Raw genomic sequence first — 19,517 nt, 5'->3', positions numbered from 1 at the left:
TATTCCTCCGGCATAAAATACACTCCTGGAAATTGAAATAAGAACACCGTGAATTCATTGTCCCAGGAAGGGGAAACTTTATTGACACATTCCTGGGGTCAGATACATCACATGATCACACTGACAGAACCACAGGCACATAGACACAGGCAACAGAGCATGCACAATGTCGGCAATAGTACAGTGTACATCCACCTTTCGCAGCAGTGCAGGCTGCTATTCTCCCATGACATTCATTCATATGACATGTCTGTGGAGGTGTACACTTTCATACCAATCTCCAGCAAGCAGGCTTATGGTCTGATACAGCACGTCTTTCAGGTGTTCGAGAACTTCTTCTAAGTCTTTTTACTTCCATCTCACAACGAATACGAGATTGTATTAGGGCTTTCGGGGTCAAACCTCGTAAGTTGGTGGACGTTATGTGGCGTGGCGGGGTTATAATTTCAGTGTGCTGTACAGGCTACTAATTAAAATTTCACATACCTCAGAATGGCATCTGCTCGATGTCCTTCCACTCGACAACGTAGATACTTACGAGATAATGTAAAAGGAGCGTTGATAAAAAATACCATCTAATATCTACAATTACTGAGGCCACGCAACTCTAGTAATGAATTAAAGTTCTGTAGAAAACAGTCATTAATAAAAATATATCGGTTGGTAAGATCATGGATTGGCTTCTGGAAAATAAAGTCCGAAATTTCCACACAAAAAAGTTTATTTGTTCTCATAGTCAAAGAAACGTTACTATTCAGTCCACATTTAAACTATTGGCTATTTTCGTCAAGTTCACAATTCATACACTCATTTCGCAAGCACAGCAGCCAGAAATCTGCTCAAACCCGACCCAAATTAAACAACGTTTTCTCAGTCATTAACTTCACCACTAATTTGAGTTAATTTGCCTGAGCACCGGGCGTGAGTCGTGCTTCGGTAGCTCAGATGGTAGAGCACTCCGCTGCAGAGTGAAAGTTTCATTCTGGATTATATTTCCAAACTGAATTTAGTTCCCCAAGTGTCGGTTTTTTACTTTTTTAGAATTTTTTTCTGTCTCTGAAACTACGATAATTATAAAGCTGAAATTTGGATACAACCTTCTTCTGAATGTCAAAAGGTAGTGTACCGATTTTGAAAATAGTTGAATAATACTTAATATCATTTATTTAGGTTCTTATAGGTGATGAATGTCCGGTCGCTAAGAAGTGACACAGGAGTCGTTCTCACGCTGCCGTGGTTGCAGGTGTACCTGACTCGTTGGCTAAGCCACAAGCGGCGCTTTCTTTCACAGATTCCGGCTCCAGTAGTGTGGGCTGTACTGCAATGAATGCTATCGCGCATTAACTCGCGACGTTACAGTTAGTTCTCAACAGTATGAAGCTTTTTAATGATTTAATACTCACATTATAAATGTCTCCACAAAGTTTGATAAAATTTGTACTTCACGATGTGGCACTTTCCATTTCTGTCAGTGCATAATATATTTCTAATATGTCCCCAGACTTCATATGAAGTCTATGTGAAGCAGGTCGTGCAGTAAACGTGATGTTGTTTGCGCAGGTCTGGATCCGACCATCATCTTCTACATGGGCAGCAACAGCTCGCGTGACCTCGACTCGAGCGACGCGCACTTCGTCGACGTGATCCACACGGGTGCCGGCATCCTGGGTCAGTGGGGGCCTAACGGACACGCCGACTTCTACGTCAACGGCGGAACCACGCAGCCGGGCTGCGCCCACGCATCGCTGCTAAGTAAGTAAAAGCCCGCGCTACCATTTCCTGAGAAGCTCCCACCTAATTGGAGAAGGTATCATAAACCGTATCTAAGGTTTCTGGCAGGCGTTATTAGCTCGAAAGACATAAATGATCTCTTCTGACTTTAGTATAGCTGTGTAAGTATTAGCCATAACAATATAAACAGCATCCGAATAGAGTTTAAGTGCAGATTCGGCATAAAAAATTAATTCCTTGTGTAAATTGATGCATGAGAAAGGAACGGGATGACAGAAATCCACGTTTCGAGTAAACATTTCTCATCAGCAAAGTGAACAAAAAAAATTGTCAGTGTCTGTGAATATATTTCGTATCAACGTTGCATTATTAGTCGAGACTGTAGTACAGTGTGGAATGACATTTCGAAATCTAGGAGGACATAATCTACCTTTTTTCAGCAGTGTCCTTGAGGCAAACCAGCCTTTCATCTAGAGTGTCCACGTTTCTTCTGTACTCTCCCGTCTCCCTCCAGCACCGTGAACGAAACTCGAAGCGCGTTAGGTCCGTAGATCTTGTGGCCAGAAAGTACGAGGCACTATGAAAATATCACTGGTTAGTTCGCAAGATCCGTTCATGAACAACAGAACCGATTTCGATTTTCGTCTCGGCTTCTGCGGCTTAATTAATTTAATATAGGCTGAATCAAAAAAAATTATTAACAATTTAAAAACAAGCTCCACAGGTCCCTTAAATAAAACTCGAATAAGAAATAACAGATTTGTCTAATTTTGAATTAAACACATTTACGAAAAGAAAAATATCTATCAATGCCAACATGCGGATTAATTATCCTGATAAAGACGAATAGATGGCATTCTAGAATCTTAAACCACAATTCAAATCTACGTACGGGATCCTGACTAATATATATATATATATATATATATATATATATATATATATATATATATATATATATATATATATATATATATGTGTGTGTGTGTGTGTGTGTGTGTGTGTGTGTTTGTGTGACAATTACTTATAAATGAATCCCTATTAACATGCTGCATCTAAATAAAAAAGACTCTTTAATAAAAAAAACTTGGGCAGTGCTAGATGAAACTTTAAGAAAAATTTTAACAAATTAAGAAATGATCAATCACGGCTCTTCAAAAGTTTAAACCTGATCAGCACCAGGAGACTAAATTTAAGTAAATTTGATAACCTGGGCAACGGACAGTAAAGGCCCTGCAAAATATTAACCCATCAGAGTGAAACTCTTAAACTCACATTAATTCAAATTGTTCAAACGTGTGTGAATTTCTAAGGGACCAAACTGTTAGGTCATCGGTCCCTAGACTTACACACTGCTCAAACTAACTTAAACTAACCCATGCCCGAGGGAGGACTCGAATCTCCGGCGGGAGGGGCCTCGCAGTCCATGACATGACGCCTCAAACCGCGTGGTCACTCCGCGCGGCTCACATTAATTAAAACATGAGATAGGATGATGTCTTTTTAAAGAAAGGAGAATAACACAAAATATTACAATTATTGCGGCAGTGTTCCGTAACAAAGTTACATAATTTCATTCATCTACATCTACACGCTTACTGTGGTATTCAAAATAAAGTGCCTCGCACAGACCCACCTCCAAGCTGTCTCTACCGTTCCACTCTCGAACGGCGCGCGGAGAAACGAGCACTTAAATTTTTCTGTGCGAGCCCCTATTTCTCTTATTTTATCGTGATGATCATTTCTGCCTATGTAGGGTGCCAACAGAATGTTTTCGCAATCGGAGGAGAAAACTGGTGATTGAAATTTCATGACAAGGTCCAGTCGCAACTAAAAACGCCTTTGTTTTAATGATTGCCACTCCATTTCACGTATCATGTCTGTAACACTATCTCCCCTATTTCGCGATAATATAAAACGAGCTGCCCTTCTGTGTACTTTTTCGATGTCATCTGTCAGTCCCACCTGATGCGGATCCCACACCGCACAGCAATATTCAAGAATAGGGCGGATAATCGTGGTGTCAGCAGTCTCTTTAGTAGACCTGCTGCACCTTCTAAGTGTTCTGCCAACGAATCGCAGTATTTAGTTTGCTCTACCCACACATTATCTATGTGATCTTTCCAATTTAGGTTATTTGTAATTTCAATCCCTAAGTATTTAGCTGAATTTACAGCCTTCAGATTCGTGTGACTTATCGCGTAATCGAAATTAAGCGGATTTGTTTTAGTACTCATGTGAATAACTTCACACTTGTCTTTATTCAGGGTCAATTGCCACTTTCCTCACCATACAGATATCTTATCTAAATCATTTTGAAATTCGATTTGGTCATCTGATGACTTTACAAGACGGTAAATGACAGCATCATCTGCAAACAATCTAAGACGGCTACTCAGATTGTCTCCTATGTTGTTAATATAAATTAGGAACAATAGAGGGCCTATAATACCTCGTTGGGGAACGTCGGCTATTACCTCTGTTTTACTCGATGACTTTCCATCCATTACTACGAACTGTGACCTTTCTGACAGGAAATCGCGAATCCAGACTGAACCACTGCGGCGATATTCCATAGGCACGCAGTTTGGTTAGAAGACACTAGTGAGGAAGGGTATAGAAACCCTTCAGGAAATCTAAAAATATGGAATCAATTTGACATCTCCTGTCGATAGCACTCATTGCTTTATGAGTATAAAGAGCTAGTTGTGTTTCGCAAGAACGATATTTTCTGAATCTGTGCTGACTATGTGTCAATACATTGTTTTCTTCGAGCTACTTCACCATGTTCGAATATAGTATATGTACCAAAACCCTGCTACAGATCGATATTAGTGATATGGGCCAGTAATTCAGCGGATTATTCCTACTTCCCTTTCTGAGTATTGGTGTGACTTGGTCAATTTTCCAGTCTTTAGGTACTGATCTTTCTGTGAGCAAGCGGTTCTGTATAATTGCTAAATATGGAGATATTGTGTCAACCTACTCTCCGAGGAACTTGTATACAGTCTGCATCGAAGGCCTTGGCTTTATTAAGTGATTTAAGCTGCTTTGTTACACCGAGGATATCTACTTCTATGTCTCTCTTCTTGGCAGTTGTTCCTGATTGGAATTCAGGAGTATTTACTTCGTCTTCTTTGCTGGAAGAGTTTCGGAAAATCGTGTTTAATATAGCTGCTTTAGTGGCACTGTCATCTGTGACTTCACTGTTGTTATCGCGCGGTAGAGGTATTGAATGCGTCTTGCCACTGGTGTGCTGTATGTATGACAAGAATCTAGTTGGGTTTTCTGCCATATTTCGAGACAGAATTTTGTTGTGGACATTATTAAAAGCATCTCATATTGACGTACGCGCTATATTTCGAAATTCTGCAAAACTTTGCCATTCTTGGGAATTTTGCGTTCTTTTAAATTTGGAATGCTTCTTTTGCTATTTGTGCAACAGCGATCTGAAGTGTTTTGTATACCATGAGGGACCGGTACCATCACTTATAATTTATATGGTATATATATCTCAATTGCTGTCGATACTATCTCTTTGAAATCATTCCTCAACTTTTCTACGCTTACAAGATCAGATCGGAAGGAGTGAAGACTGTCCCTTAAAAATGTGTTAAGAGTATTTTTGTCAACTCTTTTAAATAGGATATACTTTGCGTTTATTTTTGATGGTTGTAGGTGTTACGGTATTCAGCTTAGCAACAACTGCCTTGTGGTCGCTATTCCCTGTATTCGTCACGATAGTCACTATTTGTCCAGGATTATTTGTTGCTAAGAGGTCAAGTATGCTTTCGGAACCATTTACGCCTCGAGTGGGCTCATGAAGTAATTGTTCAAAATAATTTTCTGGGGTAGCATTCAGTACAATTTCGGATGAGGTTTTATGCCTGCCGTCGGATTTAAACGTATGTTTTCCAGCATATCGAGGGTAGATTGAAGTCACCACCGACTATATTTGTATGAGTGGGGTCCCTATTTGAAATGAGACTCAAGTTTTCTTTGAACTGTTCAGCAACTATATCTTCTGAATCGGGGGAATCGGTAAAACGATCCAATTAACAGGAAATTTGGAAATTTGTAGTAAGGCCTATGAGACCAAACTGCTGAGTCGTCGGTCCCTAGGCTTACACACTAATTAAACTAACATGTCCGAAAGAACAGATACCATCTTCATATTGTTAAGGCTAACCGGCCATTGACCTTCTTCTTCTGTGCTGGATGCACACGCTTTGTCAGAACTATTACGGGACTCGGGTCGGGAAGACTGCCGCGAATAATGAATGTACTGGGCAGGGGCAATACGAATGTAGTGTGTCGACATTAAATAGGGAATGTTGGTCTCACGGGGAGCGTGCAAGGGATAAATACCTGCAGTTGCACTATTCTCTGTGCCCTCGGTTGCTCAGATGGATAGAGCGTCTGCCATGTAAGCAGGAGATCCAAGGTTCGAGTCCCGGTCGGGACACACATTTTGAACTGTCCCCGTTGACGTATATCATCGCCTTTCGACAGCTTAGGGCCTTGATTTAATTATCATTTCATTGAATATTAAATGTGTTCCAGCTTTGAAAGTATTCGGAAATCAGCTTAAATCTGCCAGCAAGTTTTTCACCTCAAGTGGCCATTTCTGTCACCTTTTCTCCTGCGACATGCAATTAACTAGTCTGCACGTTGCCAACAACTCGTAAGTACTGGTCCTTTATATATAACTTACAATGAAAACACGTATTTTTCAGAGTCGCTGTCTTGTGACCACACGAAAGTGACTCCATACTTCATCGAGTCTATCAACAGCCCCAATGGTTTCTGGGCTGCGCCTTGTTCTAACCAGTTCCTGTTCTTCATTGGGTGGTGCCAACCCAAAGATGAAGACTACATCATCATGGGAGAGGACGTACCTCACACGTAAGTCAAGGATTTACTATGTGTAGTGATACTCCACGCAAAGGATTTAGAAACGAAGTACATAGATGTGGGAGAGAACAAATTTGAAATAGGGTAAAGAATCCATATTAGTTAATTACAGCGTCAGTGATAATCCTTGAACCCATCATAATGATGAAACACCTAGAACTGGTACTACGAATCTTTTATGACGTTGAATCAACGAATTAAATGAGTCGTAGTGAGGGGAAATGTAGTATAGGATTTTTAGGATTTTGTTTCGCTGTGATGTGGTTGGGTGGCAGGGGGGGGGGATGTATCCGCTGAAAAGTAGTATGGTATTTGTGAGCCAATTCACGGAGTTTGGAGGAAGCCGAAAAGCACGCGATTAAGCTCACGCAGGCAGGCGTGAGGTCTGGAATAGGTCAGAGAAATAAGACTAGCACAACAAGAGTAGAATACTTAACTTTAATCCACAATTGTAGAACATCTCTCGTTACTGTACAGGCTTCACAATAATAATTATCAAATGCTATGGCGCCTTGCTAGGTCGTAGCAAATGACGTAGCTGAAGGCTATGCTAACTATCGTCTCGGAAAATGAGAGCGTAGTTGTCAGTGATCCATCTGTGGCTAAGTCGGCTGTACAACTGGGGCGAGTGCTAGTACGTCTCTCTAGACCTGCCGTGTGGCGGCGCTCGGTCTGCCATCACTGACAGTGGCGACACGCGGGTCCGTCGTATACTAGCGGACCGCGGCCGATTTAAAAGCTACCACGTAGCAAGTGTGGTGTCTGGCGGTGACACCACAGTATTCTGCCTTACAGCAGGTCTTGTCACGGGTTAGACCTGTTCATGGGATGGACCTCTTTGTACAATACGCTGAAAAGGCAGAACATAAAACTGTCATACAAGCTAATCCTGATTCAATTTTTAGTGTCCTCTTAGGGGATTCCTGGAAAAAGGAGTCGAAGGAATTCAGAGGTGCTCTTATAATTGTAAGCGGCCTGTTTACTCCATGCAAAAATGTTGTGGAGGCGCTCCAGTATGTTAAATAGAATTTCTCCAGAAACGTTTTGGGAGAATTTTAAGATTTACTTCTGAGATTACAGATCATTTCCGAAAATATGTCATAAGCAATCAAATGTTTCCAAAAACTATCTTCTGTTAAGAGCTGTAAAGAAGAAAGGAGATGCACTGATGAGCCAAAACGTTATCACCACCTGCTTCGCAGCTTGTTTCTCCGTCTTTGGAACCGAATACATCACTTATTCTGCGTATCAGGGATTCGACAGTTTGTTGGTAGGTTTGTGGAGGTATATGGCATTAGGTGTCAACGCACAAGTCATGTGATTCGCGTAAATAACGGTCCGCTGATCTGCGTACGAGGTGATGACAATCGAAAGCGACCCAGGTGGGTTCCATAGGATTTACACCTGGCGAATTTGGTCGCCGAGACATCAACGTGGTTCACTATAATGCTCCTCAAACCACTGTAGCACGTTTCTGGCTCCGTGACACGGACAGTTATACTGTTGAAAGATAACATCGCCGTCGGTGAATACATCAAGCATGCAGGTGTTTCGTAGCTGTCAGCGTGTGTGCGGTTACTACCACAAGCCCCATGCAAGAGCAGGAGAACGTCTCTCATAACATGATACTGCTCCCGCCAGCCTGCGTCCGTGGCGCGCTGCGCGTTTCGAGCCGCCGTTCCCTCGATGGCGGCGTTTGTGGAGACGAGCATCGACCTACAGTAGCAAAAATGTGATTCTCCCGAAGAGCCGACACGTTGATCGACGGTCGAATCCCGATGCTCCCATGTCCACTGCAATCATACATGACGATGTCGTTGGGTCAACATGTGAACACGTAGGGTTGGTCTGCTGCAGAGCTGCATGTTCAACAATGTACGACGATCGGTGTGCTCCGAAACCCTTGTGCGTGCACCAACATCGTGCTCTTTCGGCATAGATGCCACAGATCACCTTCTCTCATACTTTACAGATCAGAAAAACCACCGAAGCCCACGTTCGGTGAAGTGTCGTGAACGGCCAATCGTATAACGCTTTAGTAGTAGTTTCACTGTCCTTCGACCTCTTTCCGTAGAGCTCACGTCAGTAGCACGTGGACATTCGAGCAGCTTCGCTGTTTTCGGGATACTCGTTCACAGGCTGTACGTAATAATAATCTGTTCTTTGTCGCTTATCTCAACGGACTCCCCATCTGCAGCCCACATATTCGCTAGGGTGATCCCTTGTCTGGCTCCGTTTACATACTTTAGTTACCACGTCACGTGCCCGCAACGCCACTAGGTGGCATCCAACGTCACGGTGGTCAGTGATCATAATGTTCTGGCTTATCACTGCATTTTGCTCAGTAATAGAAGTAAGGATGTAGTTCAGCTACATTATGTATACCATACTAAAAGTTTTTCATTGAAAAGCACAATTTTTCCAATAAACTTTTTTAACATTCAAATTCAGATTTACTACACAAATATTTGTATATAATTAATTCAGCCACAAAAGCTTTTTGTGTCAGCATTCATCAGCTATTAATGAAATGAAAATATTCGTGAAAAATGATGAATATGTTTTTTACAGATGTAGTTATGAACAGCATTATTTGTTCCAAAATACTGGTTGACCCAAAAGTCCGTTAGCATTTGAAATTTCAATACTTCATGGAAAAATTTAAGTAGAGTGGTAAAACTGACACACATGTTTGAGAAGACATGGGGATTTAATAATACCAAAAACAGTGCACAAAGTGACCAACAGATGACGCTTCATATGATACAAAAGTAGTAATTAGCATGACAGTTGATTTTTTTTTTAGGGAAAGGTGGTGTTCTTTAAAACAAATCCACATCACGTCGGCCGATATTGGTCAACATTGCCTGTAGTTAAAGGACAATGTTGTGGACATCATTGTGCGGTATATCAATAAGTATGACGAGATATTGCCATCAGATTTTGTCCTTTAGTATCGCTAATGAAGCTGGACTGAGGTCTAGGCACCTGGGAGACAGGCATGACGGACGTGGTGACTCAGCACGCAATCCTCACCAAACGTCGTGCGAAAGAGATCTTTCACACGTGTAGCAATATGGGGTTGGAACACCATCCGGCATAAATGTCGTACCTTCCAGTAAGTGTTCATCAGCCAGGCTAGGGATGATCTGACTCACTCTCTAACTACAGCTCATTTTATAGACGATTTTTATGCGGCATCACTGACGTATTACTATCCAGCTCCATCTGATAGTCAGTTTTTCCTCATTTTTTGTTTTCAATAAAACCCCTTTTCATTGCAGGCATGTGCCATTTTTACCTCTCTACCAATATTATTCCGTGAATAAGTGTATTTTCAAATGTTAATCGTCTTTCGAGTCACCCTTATAAGGGATTATTTATGAATTGCGCAGGAGAATGTGCATACAGTAAACCTGCAGTCAGAGTGCTTAACTCCTTTGACAGTGGTCTATAAGGTACCGATAGGTGGGTATCATATGATAGCCCTTAGTGTCTTTTTTGTGGCTCAGTAATGAGATTATATTAACCAACTGATCTGTTCTTCTCCACGACTTGCAAGGACATTATGTGCAGAAATAGTTGAGATAAACTGTTTAAATAACTTCAGAGTGTTTGTTTTTTTTTAATTCTTATTAATTTGTTCACACGAAAGTAATAGGAAGTCGTATTCAGTCTATTATGTTTTGGGCATAGACTAAATTATTTGTAAATATGTACTACGTTATACATTTGGTAGTCTCTGACTGAAGCGGAACTGGTCATACGCCTAAAAATAAATCATGGAGCAGCTTCATGTGTCAGAATACGTGAATTCAATGTTTCATCAAAACTGTGAAGCAGGATCAACAAAATAATTTAGTAATTGCCTTAAAACCATTGTTCATAATTTCTTCCAGGCTTTGACTTCAACCCCAACTTACTAAAATTCTCAGATAAACTAATTCTGCTTTTTGTGTGTTAAGTGGAGAGGTATCCACATGTAAGGTGACTCACGAATAAGTTTCAGAATTTTTGACTAATTGTAACCAAAGAAATAAACTGTAGCTGCAATTTTTTCAGAAAGTGAAATGTAAAAAGCTCTCTCAAAAAAATAGGAAAGATGATGAACTACTATTTCTTGTCATGCTACACACTTACGTCATCACGATAAATTTATAAAAGTTCACAATGCATTTTGGCAGCTTTCAAGAAATTAACTGCAGTTAACCATTAGTTTTAAGCAGTTCATATGAATCTTCAGAAAGTTTACCATCCCTTAAAGTGTGTATCCGTACTCTGGTTAGACGAATAAAGGGCAATATCAACAGCAACAGCACCAGAAAATGTTATAGCGGGAGAAGGATTCGTTATGACTAGGGAAGTTGTGCAGAGAATTAGCTACTACTCGTGTGAAGAGTTCAGTGATAGGAGTGTTCTCATCAGATTCAATAGGAAACCAACGCTGACAACGATATTTCAGGCATACACGTCGACGTCGCAAGCAAAGCATGAAGAGAGAGAGAAAATTATATGAGGATAATGAACGGATAATTCAGTATGTAAAGGGAGGTGAAACTCTAATAATCATATGGGATCAGAACCCAGTTGTAGGGGAAGGAATAGAAGATAGGGTCACGGGAGAATATGGCTTGGCAGTAGAAATGAGATAGAAGAAAGACAAGTTGAATTTTGCAATGAATTTTAGATGGTCATAGCAAATACTCTGTTCAAGGGGGAGGTATACTTGGAAAAGACATGGACACAATCGAAGACTCCCGCTGGGTTACATCATGGTCAGAGAGATACTCCGAAATCAAATATTGGGTTTTAAGGCTTATCCAAGTGGAGTTATAGACTCAGATCACAATTCAGTAGTAATCAAGAGTAGACAGAAGGTTAAAAAATCGTCCGGTAGAACCTGCTTGAAAGGAAGTGAGATACTGAGGTAATGAATAATAGTGAAACGCGTTTGAATTTCGCTACGGATGTGGACAATGTTATAGAGCATACCAGTATAATTATTTCAGTTTCTGAGGGGTAGATTTCTTTAAAAAGGGCAATCACAAATGTTGGCGAGACAAACATAGGCATAAGGAAAGTAGCTGCGAAGAAACCTTGGGTAGCAGGTGAAATAATTCAACTAATAGATGGAAGAAGGAAGTACAAAAATGTTTAGGGAGCGACAGAAATACAGAAAAATAAATCTGTTAGGAATGAAATAAATACAGAGTGTAGGGCAGCCAAGTCTAAATGGAAACAGGATAGATGCGAAGAAGAAAAAGCAATGATTGTCGACAGGATCGACCCACCATATAGAAAAGTTAAAAAAAAACTCTCCGTAAAACTAAAAGTAAGGGCGGTAACATGTTCAGAATGCGTGCAGTGGAAATTCCTCTGATAAATGTAGAGGGGAGAGCGGAGAAGTAGGAAAAGTACAGTGAAGACCTCTACGAAGGGAAGACTTGTCTGATGCCATACCAGAAGAAGCAACAGGACTTGACAGGTAAGAGAGGAGTCACCCGATATTAGAATCAAAATTTAAAAGTGCTTTAGATGACTCAAGGTCAAATAAAGCAAGCGGGATAGGTGAAAACCCATCGGAATTTCAGAAACCACTGGGGGAAGAGGCAAGAAGTTGGTGCGTAGAATATGTGAGAGTAGAAAAATACCATCTGATTTTTGGAAAAATGTCATCCACACAATTCCGAAGACAGCAAGATCCAACAAGTTTGAGAACTATCACACATGCATTCAACCTAATGATAAGAAAAATATGCAGAAGAATCGAAAAGAAAACTGAAGATCTGTTAGATGACGATCAGTTTGGTCTTAGGAAAGATAAAGGCACCAGAGAGGCAATTCTGATGTTGCGGTTGATATTGAAAGCAAGACTTTAAGAAAAATCAAAGCACGCTTATGGAATTCATCGAACTAGAAAAAGCGTTCGACAATGTAAAATGGTGCATGATAGTGGAAACTCAGAGAAAAACCGGAATAAGCTATGGGGAAAGATGGATAGTGTACAATATATCCAGGAACCCAGAGGGAACAATAGAACTGGAAGACCGATATCGAAGTGCTCGGAATAAGCAAGGTGTAAGGCAGGGATGTAGTACTTAGCTCCAACTGTTCTATCAATACATCGGAGAAGGCAGGGATGTAGTCTTTATCTCCTACTGTTGTGTCTAGATATCGAAGGAGTATAACGGAAATAACAGAAAAGTTAAAGAGTGGGATTAAAATTCAAGGTGATAAGATTCACTGATGACATTGCTATCCTCAGTGAATGTGGAGAGGAATTATCGGATATGATGGATGGATGGATGGAAGTCTGATGAGTGCAAAATACGGATTAAGTAACGAGAAGTAACAGAAATCAGAACAGCGACAAATTTATCAGAATTAGGCATCACAAAGTCGACAAAATCACGGAATTCTGCTATCTAGGCAGCAAAATAATCCATGACGGACGGGGCAAGTAGGACATAAGTAACAAAATAACAGACTAGCACAGGCAACGAGGAAATAGGCCTTAATTTGAGGTAGAAATTTCTGAGAATATACGTTTGGAGCACAGCATTTTAGGGAATCAAGGACAGTGGCCGAAAGGAACAGAAGAGAATCGAAGCGTTAGAGATGTTACCACAGAAGAACATTGAAAGTTATGCGGACTGACACGATAAGGAATGAGGACGTCCTCCGCAGAATCAGCGAAGAAACAAACATATGTGAATTTCTGACAAGAAGAATGGATAGGGTTATAGACCTCAGTGAATAAATTCCATGGTACTAGAAGGACCTGTAGAGTGCAGAAACTGTAACGGAAGACAGAAATTGGACTACGTCCACCATATAATTGAGGACGTAAGGTTGGAAGTGCCACTCTGATTGATGAAGATGTTGCATCAGGAAGGAATTTTTAGCGGGCCGTAACAAACCAATTAGTAGACTTATAAAAAAAAGAGCATGTTTCCGCCTCCATCTACATGGATACTCACATTTTTTTGTACGTTTCAGTCTCATCCAGCCCCATAAATAGAAATTCAGATGTATTAAGTGGCCACATAATACTACTGCTACAACCACTGCACTGATGACGAAGAGGAAATGTGATTGGAATTAATTGTAATAAGATTGACCATAGAAGAGTTACTTCCAGAAATTTGCATCCCCTATGGCACTATGACAAATTTCTCTCTGAAAAAATAGGGACGATTATGAACTATCACCTCTTATCAGGTCAAAAACTATTAGCTTTTTATACGTCTTTAACAGTTCACAACAAATTTACAACAGTTTGCAATACATTCCAGCGATCTTAAATAAATTGACTGTAGTTCTGACTCCATTTTAAATGGTTCGTGTTGAATTTTCTAAATGCTTACTATGATTCGCCACTTGCTTTTGTACTAGGATAAGAGAATCATGACTGGTTTTCTGGCCCTCGAATTATTGCTGTACCGATTCTACACCATATAAATGTCACTGCATCAGCACCATTAGAGAAGAAAAAAATGTTCTTTACTTCTCAGGTCATAAGTCCCCTAGAACTTACAACTACTTAAACCTAAGGAAATCACACACATCCATGCCCGCGGCAAGATTCGAACCTGCGACCGTAGCGGTCGCGCGGTTCCAGACTGTAGCGCCTAGAACCGCTCGGCCACTTCGGCCGACATTAGGGAAGAAAGCAGCGGATATGAAATACGTTCCATTTGAGAAATATTCTGAACAGGACGAAACTGTCTGCAATATACACTCCTGGAAATGGAAAAAAGAACACATTGACACCGGTGTGTCAGACCCATCATCATACTTGCTCCGGACACTGCGAGAGGGCTGTACAAGCAATGATCACACGCACGGCACAGCGGACACACCAGGAACCGCGGTGTTGGCCGTCGAATGGCGCTAGCTGCGCAGCATTTGTGCACCGCCGCCGTCAGTGTCAGCCAGTTTGACGTGGCATACGGAGCTCCATCGCAGTCTTTAACACTGGTAGCATGCCGCGACAGCGTGGACGTGAACCGTATGTGCAGTTGACGGACTTTGAGCGAGGGCGTATAGTGGGCATGCGGGAGGCCGGGTGGACGTACCGCCGAATTGCTCAACACGTGGGGCGTGAGGTCTCTACAGTACATCGATGTTGTCGCCAGTGGTCGGCGGAAGGTGCACATGCCCGTCGACCTGGGACCGGACCGCAGCGACGCACGGATGCACGCCAAGACCGTAGGATCCTACGCAGTGCCTTAGGGGACCGCACCGCCACTTCCCAGCAAATTAGGGACACTGTTGCTCCTGGGGTATCGGCGAGGACCATTCGCAACCATCTCCATGAAGCTGGGCTACGGTCCCGCACACCGTTAGGCCGTCTTCCGCTCACGCCCCAACATCGTGCAGCCCGCCTCCAGTGGTGTCGCGACAGGCGTGAATGGAGGGACGAATGGAGACGTGTCGTCTTCAGCGATGAGAGTCGCTTCTGCCTTGGTGCCAATGATGGTCGTATGCGTGTTTGGCGCCGTGCAGGTGAGCGCCACAATCAGGACTGCATACGACCGAGGCACACAGGGCCAACAGCCGGCATCATGGTGTGGGGAGCGATCTCCTACACTGGCCGTACACTACTGGTGATCGTCGAGGGGACACTGAATAGTGCACGGTACATCCAAACCGTCATCGAACCCATCGTTCTACCATTCCTAGACCGGCAAGGGAACTTGCTGTTCCAACAGGACAATGCACGTCCGCATGTATCCCGTGCCACCCAACGTGCTCTAGAAGGTGTAAGTCAACTACCCTGGCCAGCAAGATCTCCGGATCTGTCCCCCATTGAGCATGTTTGGGACTGGATGAAACGTCGTCTCACGCGGTCTGCACGTCCAGCATGAACGCTGGTCCAACTGAGGCGCCAGGTGGAAATGGCATGGCAAGCCGTTCCACAGGACTACATCCAGCATCTCTACGATCGTCTCCATGGGAGAATAGCAGCCTGCATTGCTGCGAAAGGTGGATATACACTGTACTAGTGCCGACGTTGTGCATGCTCTGTTGCCTGTGTCTATGTGCCTGTGGTTCTGTCAGTGTGATCATGTGATGTATCTGACCCCAGGAATGTGTCAATAAAGTTTCCCCTTCCTGGGACAATGAATTCACGGTGTTCTTATTTCAATTTCCAGGAGTGTATCATTTCTGACACATTCCAAAATTTGACCTTTCCTCCCCCTCTCCCCCCTTCGCTCCCTTCCACCCCCGTCCTCCACAGAGTGTATACATTGAATCATGGAGAGCACGATTTCAGTATTCTGTTCTGTCAGTATTTTATGTCAACATCATAAACTTAAAAAAAAATCCTTGTGTATGTCAGCCACTCTTAAGTAATACATATGTGTTGTTCTGCAGGGCACGTGGGCTGTATTATTTGACGACAAACGCGCGGAAGCCCTATGCCAAGGGCTTTCCGGGCCGCAAGAGGCCTGCACGTGGAAGCTGGCGCAGAGCCAGGAATGGCATCGGTGCCGGTTGAGCCCGGGACGTTGACGTCACGACGCAAGGCTGCGCATGTGCAGCAACACACCGACTGTGCGCCATGAAAAAGTCGTCACAGCGTGCTTGGAGTACTCAGCCGCCCCGTGTTAAGCTCTACACGCCTGCCTGGACTATGCCGAACGATCTCTTGTATGAGTGACATGACGCTCAGCTGTGACCGCCATGGAGGGACCTCATTACTTAACAAGAGTGGTACAAATTATTTTAGAGTTAGTAAGTGGAGACGCACTCGGTAATTATTTAATGACCATGATTCGTGTGAAGCACAAGTAACTGATGAAAACTTTGTGCAGTAGTTTTATTAAGAAAACAGTATTGATGTAGCTCAATTGAAGTGAACTGATGGTGTAAAGAAGAAACGATACAAAGCGGGCAAGGGATGAGCAAATTCGTCTCTTACTTTGGCCATGAAGTGGTCTTCTTGAATCAAAATTTTGTATCGTGTGAAATGTTTAACCTATGACGCAAGGCTGCTGTGTGCTGTTTCAGTTTTCAATTTCAGTCCACTAGTGATACGATGAAAACTGAAGGCAAAAATATCTTAAACTTTTCCATTCTTTATCAGTTCTTTTACACAGAGAGTGTGAGGATAATACTTTTACTGACGGGACACATGAGAAGTATCCCTGCACTCAAGAGGGTGTTGTTGCAGGAACAAGTGTCACATATGTAGCTACTGCTAGAAGAATTTACATAGATCTGAAAGATACTAACAAAAATGGATAATGTTAGAACAGAAGATACGTTGCAGGACTACATTTAAATGTGACAATGTGTTTTTAGATCCTCATAGTTGATGATATTCCTGTATATGTAAGAAATATTTAAATGGTTTTAATAAAATCTATTTATACACTGACCTCAGCAAGTATGAAAACATATCTGAGAACCAATTTCGAAACAGTATTATTTGTCCAGCATAAATGTTTCAACAACCAATAAGAACACGACGATAAATGACCATGAAATCAAATTTTTGGAAACATGTGTGTTGTTTAGTATCAAACCTGTTTATAAATACTTCCCTTTGTTTTGATTAATAAGAGTATCACATATACCATAGGACCAATGAATCACATGTACCATAGGAACAATGACAACATTCCATAAAATACCCTTCATTTGTCTCTTTTGGTCTTTAATCATATGAATGAGTTACATAATAACAAGTTGGTCATACATTCTTTAATCTAGCCAAGATTTTCAGGCTGCTATGTTTTCCAAATGAGAAAGCATACAGATAAACGTCCACAGCAATAACCATTTTTGTGATGGTGCATTAAAATTGTATCCACATAAACTAAAAAGTGGTATGCTATAGTGTTTATCATGTTGAACTCCAATTCAGCTGGAACATGACTGAAAACTCTGATATAGGTTTTATGTGGTTTTCCTAAATAAACTGTGAACATTACGATGGTTCCTTTGAAAAGGACATCATTAGTTTCCTTTGTGAGCCTTGTCACCTCCTAATTAGTGGTCTTTCTCTAATGACATCACCAAAAGAATGGTTAGTTCTAACCTGTCTTCATTTCGTCTTATGGAAACTAAAATCCTGAAACTTTATGGATCCACTTAACTAAGATACCCTCATATAGCACAAAATTTCTAATGCTCATTGCGTTCTCCTCATTAAGTCTTCTTTGATTATCCATAATATATATTCTGTAACATCTATGGTACATATTTCATTTCTTACTTTTGGCCAGAAGCGCTATTGGCCCTGTGAGTCTTAACAATGGTATTGTTTCCCTTACAGTTTGATTCCCTTTTGAAATTATCTTCCGTTTCGAAATCGATCAACATTGGAGATAACGTGTAATTACAACTTGCCTCTTTCTTGAGATATACCGGTACTTGTCTTCCAATCCTACAAATTCTTGTGGAAATTTATTATTCCATTTTGAAGGAATCCATTTTCACCTGCAAATAAAATCCGGATGTGAATTGCGTGTCTTCAGCACTCTGCTGCAGAAGTGATTGGCTGGAACGACGTGGACCCTTCTGACGATTGTTGCAGGGCAATTCATGCCAATGGCCATGGTGATCTTGTGATGTCACTCTTGCAGATGCTATACGTCTTGTAGATAAATTAGATTGCTCATACAAAATTGGTTGCGTAAGGGCAAGGTCACTGCCTTCAGTGGGTGCAATTGCTCATACACACACTTCTTTTCATCAAAATGCTAACTCCTTCACATATAGCATAGGTATGGATATTTAATGAGAGCTCTTCGCTTTCGCAAATGATTCTCTGTCTACAAGTCCATGGAATAACTATATACACTGTCCAGTTACATTAATGTGACCACCTGACAAAGGCCTGAATGACCACATTTCTGCAGTACAGACTTCTACAAGACGTGCAGGAAGAGAGTCAATAAGATTCTGGAAGGTACTGACGGGGATGTGGAGCCGTGCCGGCTCCAGTCGTGTGGTCAGCTATGTGGATTGAGGATCGACGATGTAAACAGTCCGATCGAAATGGTTCCACAGATTCCTGATTGGGTTTAAGTCTGGGGAGTTTGGTGGCCAAGGAAGGACAGCTAACTCATTTTGGTGCTTTTTGAATCATGCACTTACTCTGCGATCTATGTAGTATATGTCCTGGTGATAAATGTCATCGCGTCAAGGCTAAACAAACTTAATGTAGAGGTGGACGTGGTCCCCTAGGACCGATGCACACCTCTTTTGATAAATTTTGGGTTCCAGAATGACGAGCTCATCCAGGGAATGGCGCAAAAACAGTCCCCAGACAATAACACTCTCTCCATCGGCCTGGAACCGTCCGAGGATTGTTGTATATCATACAAGTCAATGACCATCTGTCCAGTGAAGCATAATAAGTGATTCGTCTGGAAAGGCCTTTCTGCCAATTTTGGATAGCGTCATTTTGCCTTGCATGGTATATTTTAACCACGGCGACTCACAAACAGGTTGCAGAGTTCCGTCCTTGTCCGTTTCTGAATTAAGACTTCACTGTTGTCCGCATCCTCCTCAAGATACTTTACATACGCTCCATTCCTTGTGATACCACCTGCCACCTGTCAGTGGTTATTACACATCCATGACGAACTTTGGCAGTATCACACTGTCACTAGACCATGTACAGAGTGCCAGTTATTGAACTATATGAAAAAACGCAAATTAATTACAAACTACAGTGGGCACACACTTTATTCAATATGTAGGGTAAGTCGGAGTGAGTTCGACCACTGGGTGAGACGGACCAGTGCCGTATTTCGTGAATGCGCAGCTAGAGAGCACCACCGTTCACTTGAGAGTAAGCTCTTTGTTGAACTAACGTCGTGCAAAAGTGTTGTTGTCATTATCGTCTTAGTTCA

The 19,517-nt window shown here is 41.9% G+C and overlaps 1 protein-coding gene across 1 annotated transcript in view; it reads left to right on the top strand.

Annotated features, from left to right (window-relative positions):
• Positions 1-16,975, top strand: part of LOC126092201 (inactive pancreatic lipase-related protein 1) — a 208,545-nt gene extending 191,570 nt beyond the window's left edge. The window contains exons 6-8 of the mRNA XM_049907691.1: positions 1,561-1,752; positions 6,468-6,636; positions 16,027-16,975. Coding sequence (XP_049763648.1) covers positions 1,561-1,752; positions 6,468-6,636; positions 16,027-16,150 — 485 coding nt within the window. The 3' untranslated portion in view covers positions 16,151-16,975. The remainder of the gene's footprint in view (positions 1-1,560; positions 1,753-6,467; positions 6,637-16,026) is intronic.
• The last annotated feature ends 2,542 nt before the right edge of the window (positions 16,976-19,517 follow it).

The sequence above is a fragment of the Schistocerca cancellata genome, chromosome 7, assembly GCF_023864275.1.
Source record: "Schistocerca cancellata isolate TAMUIC-IGC-003103 chromosome 7, iqSchCanc2.1, whole genome shotgun sequence".
NCBI classification, from domain to species: Eukaryota; Metazoa; Arthropoda; class Insecta; order Orthoptera; family Acrididae; genus Schistocerca; species Schistocerca cancellata.
Note: the sequence above shows the minus strand (reverse complement) of the source record. Positions and strands in the feature narration are given on the sequence as shown.